At 30.6% G+C, this 17,248-nt stretch overlaps 1 protein-coding gene across 2 annotated transcripts; it reads right to left on the bottom strand.

Moving 5' to 3' along the window:
* Positions 1 to 5,597: 5,597 nt before the first annotated feature.
* On the bottom strand, positions 5,598 to 9,747 carry LOC123897783 (probable WRKY transcription factor 31). 2 transcript variants are annotated; one of them, XM_045948564.1, is made up of 5 exons: positions 9,328 to 9,747; positions 8,381 to 8,479; positions 7,719 to 8,237; positions 7,514 to 7,627; positions 5,598 to 6,698 (listed from the first exon to the last, which is right to left on the bottom strand). In XM_045948564.1, exons 1-5 carry the CDS (start codon positions 9,583 to 9,585, stop codon positions 6,021 to 6,023), a joined length of 1,668 nt encoding a protein of 555 aa, XP_045804520.1. In that variant the 5' UTR covers positions 9,586 to 9,747; the 3' UTR covers positions 5,598 to 6,020. The 2 variants fall into 2 exon arrangements, with proteins under 2 accessions (XP_045804520.1, XP_045804519.1); XM_045948563.1 differs by having other exon boundaries at positions 5,692 to 6,698; positions 8,381 to 8,474; positions 9,328 to 9,434.
* Between the last annotated feature and the right edge of the window lie 7,501 nt (positions 9,748 to 17,248).

Below are 17,248 nucleotides of genomic sequence, written 5' to 3'. Positions count from 1 at the left end.
ATTTTGATTAATTTTTAATGAACACACTTAATTGAAACATGTATAATTATAAAATGGGTTTTGGTCATTTAGTTTGGTGGTGTGATGTAGAAGCTAAAGGGTGGAACCTAAAAAGTGCTTAAAGGTTGAAACTACAAATCAAAGAGAAAAAATAAGCAGGTAGGAGTAGAGGTTGGAAATGAGATTAGGAGTGAGGAGTGGTGATGCAGTTATGTGTTATTATTTATATTTATATTTATTTAAGCAGCAAAGGCATAAAGCCAAATTAATTAATTTTTATACAATTAACCAATAACTGTCCACCTAGTTGGTTGGAACAGTACAACTTCCTTAAATTGACTATTTAGCATTATGAAACATTTTCTTATAGATTCTTTTATAAGAAAATCGATTTATTTTTTCCTTTCTATTTTATAAATGAGTTATATATGCATGTAACATGAGAGACTGTTTTTCTTTCGAGTCGAGTATGATCACTCGTACGTTCGAAGGTGAAAAAACTCTTGCCAAAATTTTGGTACTGCTTCATTCGTAAGTTTCGAATTCAAATGAGATAATTGATTAAGTTGAAAGAGACACATTTTACTTTTTACCTCATTCAAGTACTATAGGGTCTCTTTAACTTAATTTGATTGAAAATAATGTTGTTACAAACAACAAAAAATTTCATATTACATGAGAATTGAGCCGTCAAAAAAGCTTCAATGTCCCATTTAATTGTTAAGCTTCTTAATTATGAGTCGCGGGGTTTTTTCTTGCCTCCAATAAATGTCAATATTAATTTTTAGGTCAGAAATATTAACATAGAAGGAAAGTCTAATTCACACACGAACACTGACAAGTCATTTTGCCTCTTAGTCGGTATTGTGTGTGGTGGCCTGATGTGGGCTACAGTTCCCGACATCAAAATAATTAACATATAATCAAGGGTAAGCTTAGAAATATCCCCCCTCTTGTACACATTAAAACATCTTTTAACGAAGATCAAAATCAAGAGCGCTCACACAAAACCTCATATAATCGAATGATTATTATATGTTAAAAAAAATTGAACATTCCACTCTACCAACGAGTTGGGTCTAACAAAAATAACTAAAATCTTATAAAGCGGCAATCGAAAGCAATGTTTCGATAAAAATTATCTCACGTAAAAAATCTAAATAAATACTAGTAAAATTTCACTACTCGCTTATGTACAAAAATTAAATAAATACTAGTAAAATGTACATACTTATGAATTGAAAGAGTGCTAAGTTAAGTAACTTGAAATGACGTGAGTTGGAAGGTATAATGGTGTTATAGTGAGAAATGATGCTTGGATCACACGCAAGTCACGTGGTCCTATTTTCTTCTTCTTCTTTTTATCTATCTATGAAATGAAAAGGATTTTGGCGTAGTTAAGTGAAAAGAACAAAATCAAACTGAGGCCAATGTATATACACGTAGGCCAAAAACACGTGCGACTATATATATAAATCACGTTTTATATGTGTGGACTGAGGAGAGTAGTGAAGGTACGGTCACATTACATCAATGAACGTTCCATTTTCATATTTGTGTATGGTGAAACTTGCAACTCCTATGATACTCTCCAAAGTTAAATACTAGTTTTAGTACTTTTGAATTTTAAGATAATTATAATTTGAGTACAGATGAACTAGAGTTGTCTTTATTTTAATTTTGGTGAGCAAATGAACTAGAGTTGTCCATCAAAAAAAGGAAAAAAAAAAAAAAGAATATGGACTTAGTTGGAAGAGTTGAAAATGAGAGAAAATGGAAAGGAAAACTTGTTAGGTGTCACATAACGTCGTTGATAATTTCCATATTTAGAAACATAGAAAAATCGCTTCTTTCTATTTCAAAAAAAAAAATAAATCGCAAAAATTTAAAAATTACACTTTAGATTGTATTTTTTTTTTAAAAAAATCACTATTCAAAACTTCACAAATGAGCACCAAAATATTTTATTTATAAAGAAACTTAAAAACAATGGTTCGGAGTACCAACTGTCTCACAAGTAAGTTCAATTGATATGTAGAGCCGTTATTTTGAATTTAGAATTTTGCATTCCTTCATATATTTAAGGTGTGTGAATCTAGCTACATTGAAAAAAAAGGCATAATTCTTCATTTTTTTTTATCAATTCATTATTTATATTATCCAATTCGATAACATGACAATAAATTAAGTTAGCCGACAATAAACAAAAAAGAACAAGTGGGAGATCAAAATTGCGCAATTAAAAATTAGCGGACCAAAATTACGGTTTGACCAAAACAGAGGACTAAAATTGCATGTAACCTTTTTTTTTAGCGTCAATTTGATTGTATTATTGATCTAAGTTGGAACTAAATTGATGGTCAGATATTGTATCTGTAAATTCTTTGACACTCAAATCATTTTCTGAAAGTGGTGAGATTTTTTCAAATAGAGAGCGTGCACGTTTCTCTCGGTTTGATTGTAATAGGCGGATTTGCTTGAGTGTACGCGCTGATGATGCAACTCCTTAACTTACGCCACATTGTCGAGTCCATTTTAGATTTGGGCTTGAGCCCAATGAGAAACAAAGTACTCCTTCCCTTTTCAAATATAGAAAACATCTTCTCGGTAGTTTCATCTTCATCCATCTTTAAGCGTTCGAATTATCTCACCAATATGTTAGCTTTAGATTCTTTAACATGTTTGTTGCCCTCGTTGTTTAAGCATAAAACATCAAATTTTTATTTTATTAACCTTCTAGTTTCTAGAAAAAGAGACACTAATAATTCAGACTTCAGCCGCCAAGTAACTAAAATATGACCATGAACTGTTTCTACCAGGGAAAGGGGCCTTAATTAGTAGTATTTTAGAAGAAATTTAATAACCATTTAAGCTCAGTTACTTGGTTAAAATAAATTGACTTTAGTTAATAGAAAAAAATATCAATTGATTATACCAATGTTGCTTCGTTTCATCGTTTGTGAAAACTAAGAAAGAGGCACAAAATAGTATTATGATTGATACTTTGCTCTCATCCAATAATAATGGAGTTCATGAGCCGACAAATACAAATGTGTAGTACAAGAATAGAATGACGTTTCATGTTTGCTTTGACGTTCCGTTATGTTATGGTATAGTGTGGTGATGCCAAGTGTGACTAGCTCTTAAACAAGATCCAAAACCAAAGGAAAAAAAAGGTATATCCCTTTAATTTGTCCCTTCCTCAATGGCTAGGGTCGAGAGGGACCTTAAAATTACTTCAAAGTGGTAATGTTGTCCTTCCTCTTTCTCACACACGCACACAAAGTAAAGGGGAATCATTAAAAAGAGTACAAATAATCACTATGTCTTCATTGCTTTCTCTCAATCATTTTTTGATAGAAAATTATGGAGCTTGGCCAACAAGGTGGTTGATGAAGTAACATAAATGGTAAAAAATTTAGTAAAATAAAAAATAATAATCTCACTGATAAAAGTTAGTTAAAGAAGCCAAAACAACAAATTAGTCCAATTGAAAAGAGTTGGCAGAGATAGTTAAAGGTGCAATTTTTGACTTCTACATATGAAAAAAATTTGGTTCGGAGTGAATAACTCGCCTTATGTGTCTTGTAAGTTCTCTAACGAATATTAATCATCGCTAATAATAGTGGAGACTTTGCACATATATCATGGTAAAAAAAAGTAGTTAAAGTGTCAAGTTGTAAGAATGGCAACCAGTCAGCAGAGATGAAAGTCTAAAATAAAAAAATATAAAATTGATGTTAACCTTTTTTTTATATGCACATTATTTTAATTATACGAATATTTAAACTGTAATAAAACTTAATTGCTTATTGGTGGTTCTAAAAAATGGAACGTTGTCCGATTAGACACCGAAATATGTCAAGGGTTGTCATCTTGTCACTGCATCCGCTTCTGCAAAAGTATATAGAAAAGAAAAAATGTGTCTCCTCTTTTACATGTTTGGATCATCTCAGTTGAGTTTTCATCATCGATCTTTTTTAGCTACGATATAAAAGTGTAATCTCTCTATCTCTCCAATGTTATTCATAATCATTTGCCACATCCAATATTTCATTATCATTGCAACGGAGATTGGTAAAAAATTTCGAGTTCGATTCAGTGAAGATGTGTTTCCCTTTGTTCATATTTTTTGCTTACTTGACCCATCCTTGGAAGAATCCAATTTCGAAGTAATTTTGGGAGGTTTCAAAATGTAGATAGGGGGTATGAAGGTAAAAATGTCTGTAATTTGGTTTTATGGGTTGTTATTTGATTAAGCCCAACTTAGAAAGCAGCATAGGACAAGTACGCTTTAATACACACATAACTTGGTTGTACATTTTTTCATGCAAATCTTTGTTAGTTTTCTTTCTTACTCCGACGGGATTGGATTTCCTGCAGTTTGGTGCATTTAGTGTTATTGTAAGAGATAAATTTTTTTGACAAGAGAGAGAAAACAGTTTTTCAACAAAAACAATAAAAAGTACAATTGCTTTTGTGTTAAATGCAGGAACTTCACCAAAATGAAACTGCAGGGAATCCTCATCTGTTTTCGAAAAATATTTTGTTCTAACAGAAAATATTTTGTTCTAACAAAACATATTTCTAAAACATTTTTTTTTGTTTTACAATAGTGCTGAGGATCGAATCAAGATTTCAAACATACTACCGAAATTCTTCACAACTAAACCAAACCTAATGGTTTAAACAAATTTTATTTTAGAAATCCATATTTTGGCATATAAAAATAAAATAGAGAATGAGATTTGTAGTTAAAAAAATTATATAGGACTTCTAGAAAACTCAATTTCAGTTAAAAAAATAATTATATTTTAGAAATAAGTTATTTAATTTTGAAATTTTGAAATTCGGCTAAAAAGTAAATAAATTTTGATAAAATATTATTTATTTTAATCACGATTCAAACTCAAATTCTCAGAAATGATTCTACCACATTTTAATCAACCACATTAACAATAACTTGTTTCATAATCTACATAATGCCAAGTGTTTGTATAAAAGGAAAAAGACAAATTGAAGAAGTCCCTCTTTTTTTATTTTTTTATCCTTCTCTCATACTATTTATCTCAATCTCTTCTTTATGTGCCCCATAAATGACATCCACTTTTAACAACTCTCAGACGATTTTCTTGACTTCTTTTTTTCCTTTCCCACAAGCTACTGCCATTTGGTAGTCAACTGCTACTATAGGCTATAGCTCTCTTCTTTTATCTTCTTCCCCATTGTCATTTTCTCTTTGAGGGTTTATATTTATTATTCATAACTAATAACTAATAGAAAAATTCCAAAGACATCAATAAAAGACAAGATAATACAACCTTCCATTTCCATAAATAAATGAGGAAAATGATTATATTTGTAACTACTTTAATAAATAAGAGTATCATTAGTAAAACATAATAAACATTATATTTGATATTTACAAAAATAATAAATAATGTTAGATAAAATTGTTTTTCCAAATTTCTACCAAAAAAAAATTGTTTTTCAAATGGGATGACATATGAGACAAAGGAACTAACAATATACTTCTTCCTAAATTATAACCTCCGCATACTTCCTCCATGATATTTTATAAGCAAATAATTAATGTATTAATTGAACTATTTAACTCATATACACGTTAATTATACAATAAATTTAGAAAAATAAAATTTACTTATAAAATATTACGAACGGAGTACATACCTAGAGGTAGCATAATAATGAATGGAGACATAAATAATTGCCAAAAAATCCACTATAGATCCAATATCAAAATTTCCTTGAGTTGAACAAATGGGAAAATTTCACCTCAACCTATTTGTTTGCTATGAAAACACTCACACAGACACAGGTCACTAGACACGACGTTAATACGTCATATCAATAATAATTTGAAAAAAATAATGAGCCAGTGTCGCGTCCTTGTCCAAACGTTTCCGAACCCAACTAATGAAGGGAAAAAATAATTAAAAAATCCAAAAAATGTAAGACTAATATTAAAAAAAAGCTATCACTGTGAGCTATCTAGCTAGCTAGTTTCCTGGTGAATTAGGATTGTTGCCTTTATTGCTTCCATTGGCATTGTTATTAGATGTAACATTGCCATTATTATTGTTGGCTATAGTACTGTTACCATTATTAATAGTACTGTTGTTACCATTGTTTGGTTGTGCAGCTCCAATAATGGAAGTAATAGCAGCTGCCAATGCTGTAGTGAAGTTAGGATCAGATGCAATAGCAGTAACTGTGTCAGCAAGTTGTTGCTGAGATTGATTACCCAATTGAGAATTTTCTCCATCTTGTGACATCTGAAGTCCTGAAAATGTTGTTTGGTTAAGCAATGTTTGACCGAATATCTGAGGTAGTAATGAGTTTGCAAAATTTTGAGCGAACGGAAATTGGAACTGATTTGTGTTCTTATTGTTAGGGAATTGGTTTGAATTTGGTGGTTCGGTTAAGTCTAATGTAACAGTTGGAAATGGTGCTGAGGCCGAGATAGTTGCTATGCTTGATGAATAAGGAAGGATTGCTCTTGTGAGGAAATTTGGATTCATTAGGCCATCAGGACTTGTCATTGGTCCTGATAAAAGCATTCTTGCAGCTGCTGATGTTGTTTGTACCATTTCCATAGCTGCTGGTGGCAATGCATGAATGTGATTTCCTTCATATGTTGTTATGAGTATTGATCTGTCTTCAGCACACCTTTGTACCTGTGATGATTATGGTATATGTGTTAGATTGATAGATTGTTTTGGTATTAACCCTCTGGTTTCCAGGGGAAGGGTGCCCCCCGATAATCCAGAGTTCGACTGTAAGGTAAGTAAAGTCGGGCCAAGAATTGATAGTTAGTTAGACATAAACAACTGTGAGTGGGACATCATAGTTTTTGATGTTTTGTGGTCATTGTGTTGTCGCAAATTGAGACTGTATCAGCTGCATTTTGACTCAATATCAAGAATTGCTACATGACTGTGACCATTACCGCAGTTTAAAACCTTGACTTCAACCTACCTCGTTAGAGGCCTGTAATCGATTGACTTATTTGAGTTTATCTATTGACATATGCTCTTATGAGACTACTTGGAAGAGTTTATGCAAACAATCTATGACACGTCCGTAACCATAAGCTATTTTCAGTTCAATTCTATATATTCTCCAATATAATATAGCATATGAAAACAGATTATAGTTTATATGAAAACAATTCGACTTTATTTTATCCTTTATCATAGAAATAGTTTATACACCGGCTAAGTACTTATATGATAAACACTTGTGTTTTTAGCGCTTAATAAAACTGTTTATCCGAACAGAACCTAGGTGTGAAATGTTGAGGAATGAAACAAGAGCCATGATATCTTAGCTAAATGGACCACAAACTCATCACAGTTTTTAGCAGAAGTACATGAGCTATGCAACTTAATTTGAAACTAATTTAGTTAATCAGCATGCATAGAAAGGTTAATGGCAGAGTCAAATTTGATCAAAACAGTAAATTAAGCATGAGAATGGCCATGACATATACCTGTTTTCTCACTGGACAGCCGTGAGCCATAGTGCATCGATAATAAGCTCGAGGACATGGGTTTCCTTTCGCCATTTTCTGTCCATACTTTCTCCATTGGCATCCATCATTGATCTGATACAAAAAAAAAATACAACAGTTTTGCATCACATAAAAGCCAAAAAATAAATTTCTTTCTTCTAACCAAAATGTGAAATTGAAGTACCATAGCAGCCTCCGATCGAGCCCTAACCGAAACTCGTGCTTTCCTCATGGTAGCCTCAGCTTGTTCAACATTAGTTTGAGGACTAAAATTTGGAACATTATTACTATTATTAGCAGGTAAAACTCGATTCGGAGGACTATCGTCTCGTTCATTTCCCTTATCAGATTCCTTCATATCATGATCAGGCACAAGTGCTTCATCCTTGGAACCTTCTTCATTGTTGTTTCCAACTGCTTTTGACTGATCTTGACTTCTTGGTTCATCAGCAGCAACATTAGAATTATTAGTAGCTAATCCAAGCTCCATAAATTGCCTTGGAACCAAAAATCCACCATTTCCATTTTGTTTCATCTCTACTTGTTTTTTATCTTCATTACAATCCTCTACCTTTCTCTCTTGCATCAAACTCACCAAATGCATCTGCAATGTGCTGTAATTCCGATTGCGCTCTTCGAGCATGTTCCTCAGTTGATGATTCTCTACCTTCAATCTCTCAAGCTCACCTTGAAGAACAACGGCCTGAAAAATAATTAGATTGTATAAAGTATAAACCACTCAATGATTAAAAACTATGAAGGACATTGACACATAGACAGGTGTCCAACATCGAGACATGCCTAATACGAGGAGTGTTTGTGCTTCTTGTTACATATGTTCTTTACCTCAAGTTGACCTCTTTTGTCTTCTGAATTACTTGGTATGTCAGCATCCACCATGGATTGATCATTGCTTGCGTTGGTGGTAAGAAGATTCAAACTAGTCTATATTGAAACATCACATATTCATTAGCACCACACCAATGTCATATATTATATCAATAATGCTTTTTTTCACTAAATTATATGAATAATTCTAACAACCAAAATTACAACTAGAAAACATTTAATTAGCATCCAAAATTTAGAGTGAAAATATGTCTCCAATTCTGTTACTGAATTTAGTGATTAGAAAATTCGTGAAAAAATCAATTTTTTTATTTCAACATTAGCAAAAATAACAAACATTTAGTGAAAAAATATATTAATTGATGAAAAATAAATTAGTAAAATTCATAAATAAAACCATATAACTGAAATTTTATAATTTTTTTTTTTGAAACAGAAATTTTATAAATAATTAAATCCTCAAAATTGGAACTTTAATAAATTAGGTTTAAATCCTCAAAGTTGAAAAAACACTAAATAAATAATTTCATGATTTAAAATTGTATTTCATAAAATCTCAAATTTAACCAATTTAACTTTTAATAAAAAAAAAATTCAACTACATTCTTAAAGTATTCATCACCATCCCTATATGTGTGAATATGTGTGAATATCAATGCAATATTGAAGGCAATAATAAACTAACTAAATAGTTTTACCATAGTTTTAAATTATGGTCCGCAACTGAAATTACGGCCACAACATAAAATTTGGTCATGAAGCCTTTATAACAACATCGTCACAATTACAGTTGTGGCCATATCGGCCGCATTCATCTATATTGTACTACAATATAGAATCACACCTTATCTGCGACCACAATTTAAAACCAGGGATTCTATAATCTATTAATCTATTTACATAATATAATAGAACAAATTAAGATTAAGGTTGTGATTACTCACGTTTACTTTCAATTCCAAGAGAGAAGAAGGATTGGTGTAATGATCATGTATATGATGATAGGGAGGTGCAGAAGTGGAAGAAGAAGCAATATTTTCATGGTTATTTGTAGAGAAAAAGTCAAGTTCATTGATGATGGGTCTGTTTTCATCATGATCAGAAAGTGAGTCATTAGAAGAGGTAAGGTTGACTTGAAAAGGGATTGTTGTAGATGGAGACTTGTTTTTGTTTTTGTTATTGTTGTTAATTGTGGTATCCATAATATTTTGTGAGACTAAGTTGAAGTGTTTGTGTTGAAGAAAAGAGTTGAGAAGAAGAATAATTGTAATGGTTTATGGTGAATTAATAAGCTAAAAAATGGATCTGGATCAATGGAGAGTCCAACTTTTTTGGCCATAAAATTTTCAAAGAAATGAAAGGGATATAGACTTGAGAAAGGGTGAAAGGAGAGAGAATGAAGTAGTAGTCAGTCAATGATGGAATTGGACTCGGCAATAAAACAGGAGAAAGAGGTTTGTGACATTGCATTTTAATTTAATTTATTTATATATGATGATAAAAATGCTTAATGAGGTTATCTCAGTTAGTAACACATCGCATATTATTCATGTATCGACGTTCGAACTTGGATATTCCATTTATCCATTTAATGGTAGAATTTATAGTCACTAGGTTATCTAACAAAAAAAAAAAGTTTAATGAGTGAGAGCTGGATTTGAATATCAGATACTCCACTTATTCACATTTGGTAATTATACACAATATTCACTAATAAGTTCTTGCATCGGCAAAGTCGAATAATTATTTACTAAGATTCGGTAAAAAATAATAATGAATAATTGATAATTATTAGGAGAGAAGCTAACTGTAGCATATAGAATTTGTAGTGTTTGATAAAAGGATGAAAATTAGTTACATAATTTCCCTTCAACATACAAGAATATAGTTAGATAATTTTAATAATTTTTCAATGTAAAACTATATTTATAAAAAAATATCTAAATCATTGTATCTAAGTTTTATCTCTGTTAAAATTAATGGTTGAATTTATTGATAAATATAAAATAACACAAATTGATATTTATTTTTTCAATAAGAGTAAAATTGTTATATAAACTTGTATTTTAAGTAGTTTATTAGAAAATCCTATAACCTAGTAAAAAAATTATATAAATTAGTAAGAAATAAAATTAATTGGTCATATTTTTTTTTATTTTTTGATAAATTAATTTTTTTTGGTTACAAGGCTAATGATAAATTAATTGGTTGGTCATATTAGATTTTCTTTTTAAATAAAGAAAAATATGTTACCACATATAGTAATGTATGGTGACTTTTTTTGGGGATTAATGTATGGTGACTTTTATTTCTTATAAATCTTGAGGTAGTCAATTCATTTTTTGAGAGACATAAGTTTGAAAATGGGAATGGTATTGATGACGGGAAGTTTGGTTTGCTGTAAGTTATTACTAGGACTTAGGACTGATACAGGGATCAATTTGCACGTCTTAATTATAGTGTATTTTTAAAATAAAATAAATATATTGAGGTGTAACGAAATCCCTTAAAAAATACAAAGTCTAATTAGTCAACAGCTTCTATGAAACTACCTACGAATGAGATGCCGTGATATATGAAAAATTATTTTTATTTTTGTTATACTTTATCTTTTATTTGACAAGTGTTATAGTTTATTGATTTAAAAATTATAAATTACCAACATGATTTGATTTAATACGGTTGGTAGAGATAACATTATTCCTTAACACGTGGTTAATATTCGAGTAAACTACACAAGTAAATTTTTCTTTTGACTAATTTGTCAAAACAAATAAATTTTATCAAAATATAGCACATTTATTTTTGGGTCCAAGTAATATAGCACGATTTCTTAAAGAAAAATTAATTAAACCTGGCATACCCTAAGAATAGCATTACTAGTACAACACAAGTTGTCATCGTTTATTCAAAAAAATTAAAAAAATAAGTTTCTATTGTGTAACAGTGACTGGAAGATAACTCTTAAATATGTTTGAGCTAGGTCTAAGTCATAGATAGCAAGAGATACTCAAATTTAGGGGGAGAGGAAAAATATGTTTTTTTTTTGTCTAGGGAAAAAAATATGTTTAATTGGATATAAGAAATACACCTCCGTGACAATATATAAGCAAAAAATATCTTTTTAGGTTCATTACATATTCAATGTATTTGGTATATATTATAGGTCAAATACATTAATTATGTTATGAACCTAGAAAGATGATTTTTGCTTATATATTGTCACGGAGGGTCTTTATGTCACTGAAAAAGAAAAAACAAATAGTCTTTATATTGTCCGGTGAACATAGTTTAGTATTGGTAGGGATATTGCATTATACTCCCTCCGATCCTAAATATTAGAGAAAAATTACTTTTTAGATTTATTGAGAATCTAATATATTTGGTCTATAATGTAGACAAAATACATTAGATTCTCACTAAATCTAAAAAATAATTTTCCTTTTATATTTAGGATCGGAGGAAGTATATGCAGGGTTGGAAACATACTAAATTTCACTTTTATCAACAACCGTAGTGCTAATTTGCTTATAAAAAAACAAAAAAAAAACTGTAGTACTAATTAACTTCAAATTTAATCCAAATGTATTTTTGACGTTATTATAAGAAGACTACTTATAATAAGAGTAATTAATCCAAATGTTTCCGCACAAAGCCGTTACGCAGCTTTTGGCGAGTTTTCCCCATTGATTCCTAGGATAAACCTTCTTCTTAATAGCTGAAACAATCTTTTCCACGTCCAATTCAATAATCACCTTCGCTATTCTATGTTCTTCGAAGACTTGGGAAAAAATGCAAATCCAAAAGAGTTGGAGAAAAATTTCAGATATAAAATAGTAATCGTGAGAGAAAGAAGAAGATCAAGGATATAGACACAGTTGTGGTGGTGGTTGATAAGTAAATTGTAAGTATATAATTATCATCAAGTAGTAGTTAAGATATCGTGTCCACGATGATTGTCTTTAACTTTGAACCAAAACAATTAAACCAATACTTAAAAGAAAATAAAAGACCATTTAGGGGGTTTTGTTCATAAGAATTTGATGAAAACTAATATTGTAATTTTATGTAACGGTTGGCGGGCGATTGGATCTCTTCGGTTCATCTTATAGTAAATTGTTTGGTGAATCATATTATACACTCATGAATTACTCAACTAGTTCCAAGATTGAATCAATAAAATGATTATTTTCAATCTCCTGGATAATAATCCTCTCACTTAATCACAACTCTCCCAATCTATTGGGTGAATTTGTGTTTAAGTGAGGTTTTCACAAGCATTGATTCATAAATCACAATCAATAAACCAAAATCTCTAAAGTGATTATCAATTTTGTTCAATCATTCCTAGGTCTATAGCTAATTTTCATTCTCATGATAAATCAACTATTAAGTTCATTAAGTGCAAGAAATAATCAATTGAAACTAAATCATAATCCAATTGCATACAATCAAGTTCACATGGTTCAAACAAAGTACAATGAAAATCCCCTAGAAATTCAATCTAAGAATTTAGTCAAACATAGTGAAAGAGGAAATTACATGAATAAAAAGAATTGAAATCTTCATGAAGAGGAATTGGATGTGTTTCTACACTTGATTCCTTGCTTGGATCCACCTTCTTGTTGCTTGAACTCAGCTCCAAAGACTCACTTTGATCCAAAATTTCGTAACTTTCTCCCAAAAAATTAGTTTTCAACTTATACTTTTCATTTTGTCAGATCTGCCACGCCCAGCGTGACAAGTACCACGCCCAGCGTGAAGACCAGCAGACCAAGCCAAAAAAAATGTCAATTAATTACGCTCAGCGTGACAGTGTGTCACGCCCAGCGTGGGCCTACAGCAACAATTTTTTTGACAGCTTAACTGCTTAAGGCATTCAGCAACACTTTTGACAACTTTTTAGGCCTTCAGTAACATAAACCAACTCTTCAAAACTATGAATTTCACTTATTCTAAGCATAAAAACTAATCAAAAGTTCTCTAAACTTCCTTGAATTATGTCACTTTTAGTGTGTCATAATGGAGTTATCAATGGTGGTGGTGGTAGTGGTGGAGCTTTGGCATTGTGGTGGCGAGCATGTGAAGGATAATCCAATTGAGTAAAGGTATGTAATTGTGATTTTCTTACAGAACAGTTGGATTATGTGCCTTATGATATGTTTTCATCATTTGTTGATGTTGTTGGATTTTATATTGATTACTGTAGTTTTTAATTCAATGAGAAATGAACATACTGCAACATTTAAAGGGACAATATTAGGAGATATAAGAAGAAAATAAACAATACGGGAAAAATATATCCAGAGTACCTTAATATTTCAATGGTGATCCAAAGGAACATCATTATTATTAGATATGATTGCAAAGCTAGACATTAGGCTAAAAAAATTCTAGACATTGCTGAAGATTTCACGGTACACAACATTTTCGGTTGATGATAAAACTTTTTTTTCATCGTCCAAAATCAACAACTTGAGTCCATTTCTTGACTTGACTCTAGACATCGCAATATACAACTGACCGTGAGTGAATACTGGTCGAGGAAGATAAATTTTGATATGGGAGAGCGATTGTCCTTGACTTTTATTAATTGTCATAGCAAAACAAAGAGTCAAAGGAAATTGCCGCCATTGAAATTTAAAAGGCAGTCCTGGATCAGTTGGGATTAAATTCATGCGATTAATCACAATTTTGTCACCGGTGTGTGTTCTCGTGAGCACTGTTGCACCTATTGTACCCTTTCCCAAATGATTTACCAAAAGTCGTGTTCCGTTACATAACACACGTGCTTGATCAAGGTTGCGCATAAGCATGATAGACACGTTTTCCTTTAGTCTCAACTTATGAGTTGGAAGTCCCGAACACTTAATTTCATTTAAAAATTCTGTAGTGAACCATTCGATCTCCTGTAATATCGATGTCTAGTCTGATCTACACACAGAATCAGCACTACGGTATTCTTTCTCTTCACCTGGAAAATGACATGATATACTCATTGACCTCCTGGACAGAATCCAAAGTAGGAGCAAGAATTTCCCGCTCTTCAAAATAATGCTTAGTGTTAATGTTTTGTAGCAGCTGAGGGTAAGCAACTTGGAATTTCAGGGTTGAATAACAACTTGCATTAATCGAATTTTGAAGGACTGGTTTGCCTGGAAAAAAAACGATCGATATTCGTTAAATGATTGTTGACAACATTTGAGTCTGTATACTTAGAAATAACAACAATGAGTTTGTATACATTTGAGTTTTGAGGAGTTTCTAATTTGATAAGAAGATCAAAAGCTACCAAAATTGTGAACATAAAACTTAAGGAGGTTTTACCAAGCGACACATAAGCAACTGATGATTGTGAAGATGTCATGTAAGATGAAAATAAAGTTGGTTAATCAAGAGAAATTGCCACGTTGAAAAGTTTTCATGAGAAAAAACTCCTAAACATATAATATAGAGTCAGGATCCGTTGACACCAACTAGTTTGACACCAAATGTTACACCTCTCAATAACGTTTTAACCGATATAAATTTTATAAAATCCACCGTTGGATTGAAAGTTTACATCATATAGATCATTTGTGTAAAATTTCAAATAAATCCAAAATCATTTGATATGTTATTGAGATACATCAAAATTAACGGTTTTTGTATTTTTTTAAATGCCGTTAATCTTTATGTGTCTCAATAGCATATCAAATGATTTTGGATTTGTCTGAAATTTTACACAAATGATCTATATGATGTAAACTTTCAATCCAACGGTGGATTTTATAAAATTTATATCGGTTAAAACGTTATTGAGAGGTGTAACATTTGGTGTCAAACTAGTTGGTGTCAACGGATCCTGACTCTATAATATATAGATATAGATAGATTAGTTTTATACAGAGATATTTTATAAAAAAAAAAATATTTATATAGAGATATAAATAAATGAATGACACGTGACTATATTAATTACAATCATTAATATACAATGAAAAAATACCTTAAAAAAGTTTCATAGAGGGATTCGTAATATAATATATAGAGATATAGAGTTTAACGAGGTTTGTAATTTTATTTTGTTCCTTAAAAAAATATTCGTCTTTTCACTTAAAATTCCGTTCATTAATGTTCCGAAAATCTAGGATGTTATAAAGTCCATGCGCCACGCGCAGGTTACAGACTTCAAAGGCCAACCTCTATCCAATTGCGCCATGCGCAACCCCTCCTGCGCCACGCGTAGGTTGCAGATCCAAAATTCATATTTTCCTTCATGTTTCTTGCTTAACCATGTAAGTTCCTCTTATTTTATTGCTAAAAAGCATCACAAAGACCCTAAATGTGACTTGAAATGTCTAAGATAACACCAAACTTAATATAATAAATCCATACAAATCTCTTTAAAAAAAATAATAAACATACCTTTTTAAATAAAATAAAGTTTATCACAAAATTATGCAGAATATAAAGTTTTTTATATTTAATAACTAGAAATATTTAAGTAATTTTCTTATTTATTAACGGGTACGGATATCCGCACGTGTGGATACGATTAAGGGGGTGTATTGGATTAGAATTTCATAGGATTTTAAAATACTTTTTTATAATAAAAAAAATCTTCTTGTATTCAATCAAGACTTTTACAAAAGTTAAATAAATCATGTGGTATTCAATTAAGACAATTAAGATTTTTTTTTCAGGATAACAAAATCTTTTGGTATTCAATTGAGATTTGTCACATTTTTTAAAATGTCTATTGGTATTCAAAAGTCTATAGATTTGGATGGATTCTTTTATGTGATGGATTTTGAAAGACTTTTTAGTTCAAAGTACACATAAAACACTCATCCAACAATCTGACATAAACCCTTGAGACTTTTCATAATTTTTCAAGACTTTTTTTTCTTCTAGCCGACGAGACTATATTGTCAAGTTCTTCCTTACTGCTTGAATCGATATTATAACTTGTCTGATATATTGTTCATCGTTCTTTTCACGCAAAGAAAAATGATATATCGAATATGAATAACAACACGATAATCGTTGTATACACTATAGTGTCACGATTCATTATAGGATATAGACTCATCATATATATGATTGAAAATAATACTATATACAACAGCAACAGGTTTCACCAACAACAACTTGTTCATCGTTTTTTTTTTGTTTATTCATTGATTTTAAGGAGAATGTTAACTTGTGCCCTTAAGGCACATGTTAAGAAAGCAAAAATAGAAATTATTAAATGCTAATTTGTGCATTTTGACTTTTGAAGCATTAAATTTCTTGTATCATTAAATGATGAATTTCTATTTTGGTACTCCCTCCGTCCCAAATTATAAGGGAAAATAAAAAAATCACACTTATTAAGAAAAAGTAAAACATGAGAATTTGAAGTATGTTTTTGTGAATTTTTCTTGGAATAAGTTGCATAGGAAGATGTAAAAACCATTTTTATTGGTTGTTGTTTATTGAGAAAATGAGAGAGAGAAGAAATTAAATGCAATTTACATTTAATTTTATGAAAATAAGAAAAAAACATTCTTGAAAATGATTTTTTCTCTTATAATTTGGGACAAAAAAAAATGGACTTTTTTCCCTTATAATTTGGGACGGAGGGAGTATATCTTAACATGTGCTCTAAGGGCACATGTTAACAAGACCTTTTATTTTATTATATTGATGATTGTTGATTTTTTTAAGGAATGATTCATTTTCATTGATTGATTCATTATTATTTTAGAAAAAAATTTATATCACATTTATTGAGTCTCATTTAAATCTTAAAAATCTATAAAGTACTTTGAAATCTCAAAAGTTTGTGTTATAATTGAATACCAAAAAAAGTCCTACAAATTCTTGTGTTAAGAATCTTGA

This window comes from Trifolium pratense, linkage group LG7, assembly GCF_020283565.1.
Source record: "Trifolium pratense cultivar HEN17-A07 linkage group LG7, ARS_RC_1.1, whole genome shotgun sequence".
Taxonomy (NCBI): Eukaryota; Viridiplantae; Streptophyta; class Magnoliopsida; order Fabales; family Fabaceae; genus Trifolium; species Trifolium pratense.
Note: the sequence above shows the minus strand (reverse complement) of the source record. Positions and strands in the feature narration are given on the sequence as shown.

What these genes read in the sequence shown, in the direction of transcription:
- LOC123897783 (XM_045948564.1), bottom strand. Translation starts at nt 9,585, where the DNA reads ATGGATACCACAATTAACAACAATAACAAAAACAAAAACAAGTCTCCA. An exon ending in TCTTGGAATTGAAAGTAAAC is followed by an intron (nt 8,480 to 9,327) that starts GTGAGTAATCAC and finishes GTTTCAATATAG; the next exon opens with ACTAGTTTGAATCTTCTTAC. An exon ending in GCTGTCCAGTGAGAAAACAG is followed by an intron (nt 6,699 to 7,513) that starts GTATATGTCATG and finishes TAATCATCACAG; the next exon opens with GTACAAAGGTGTGCTGAAGA.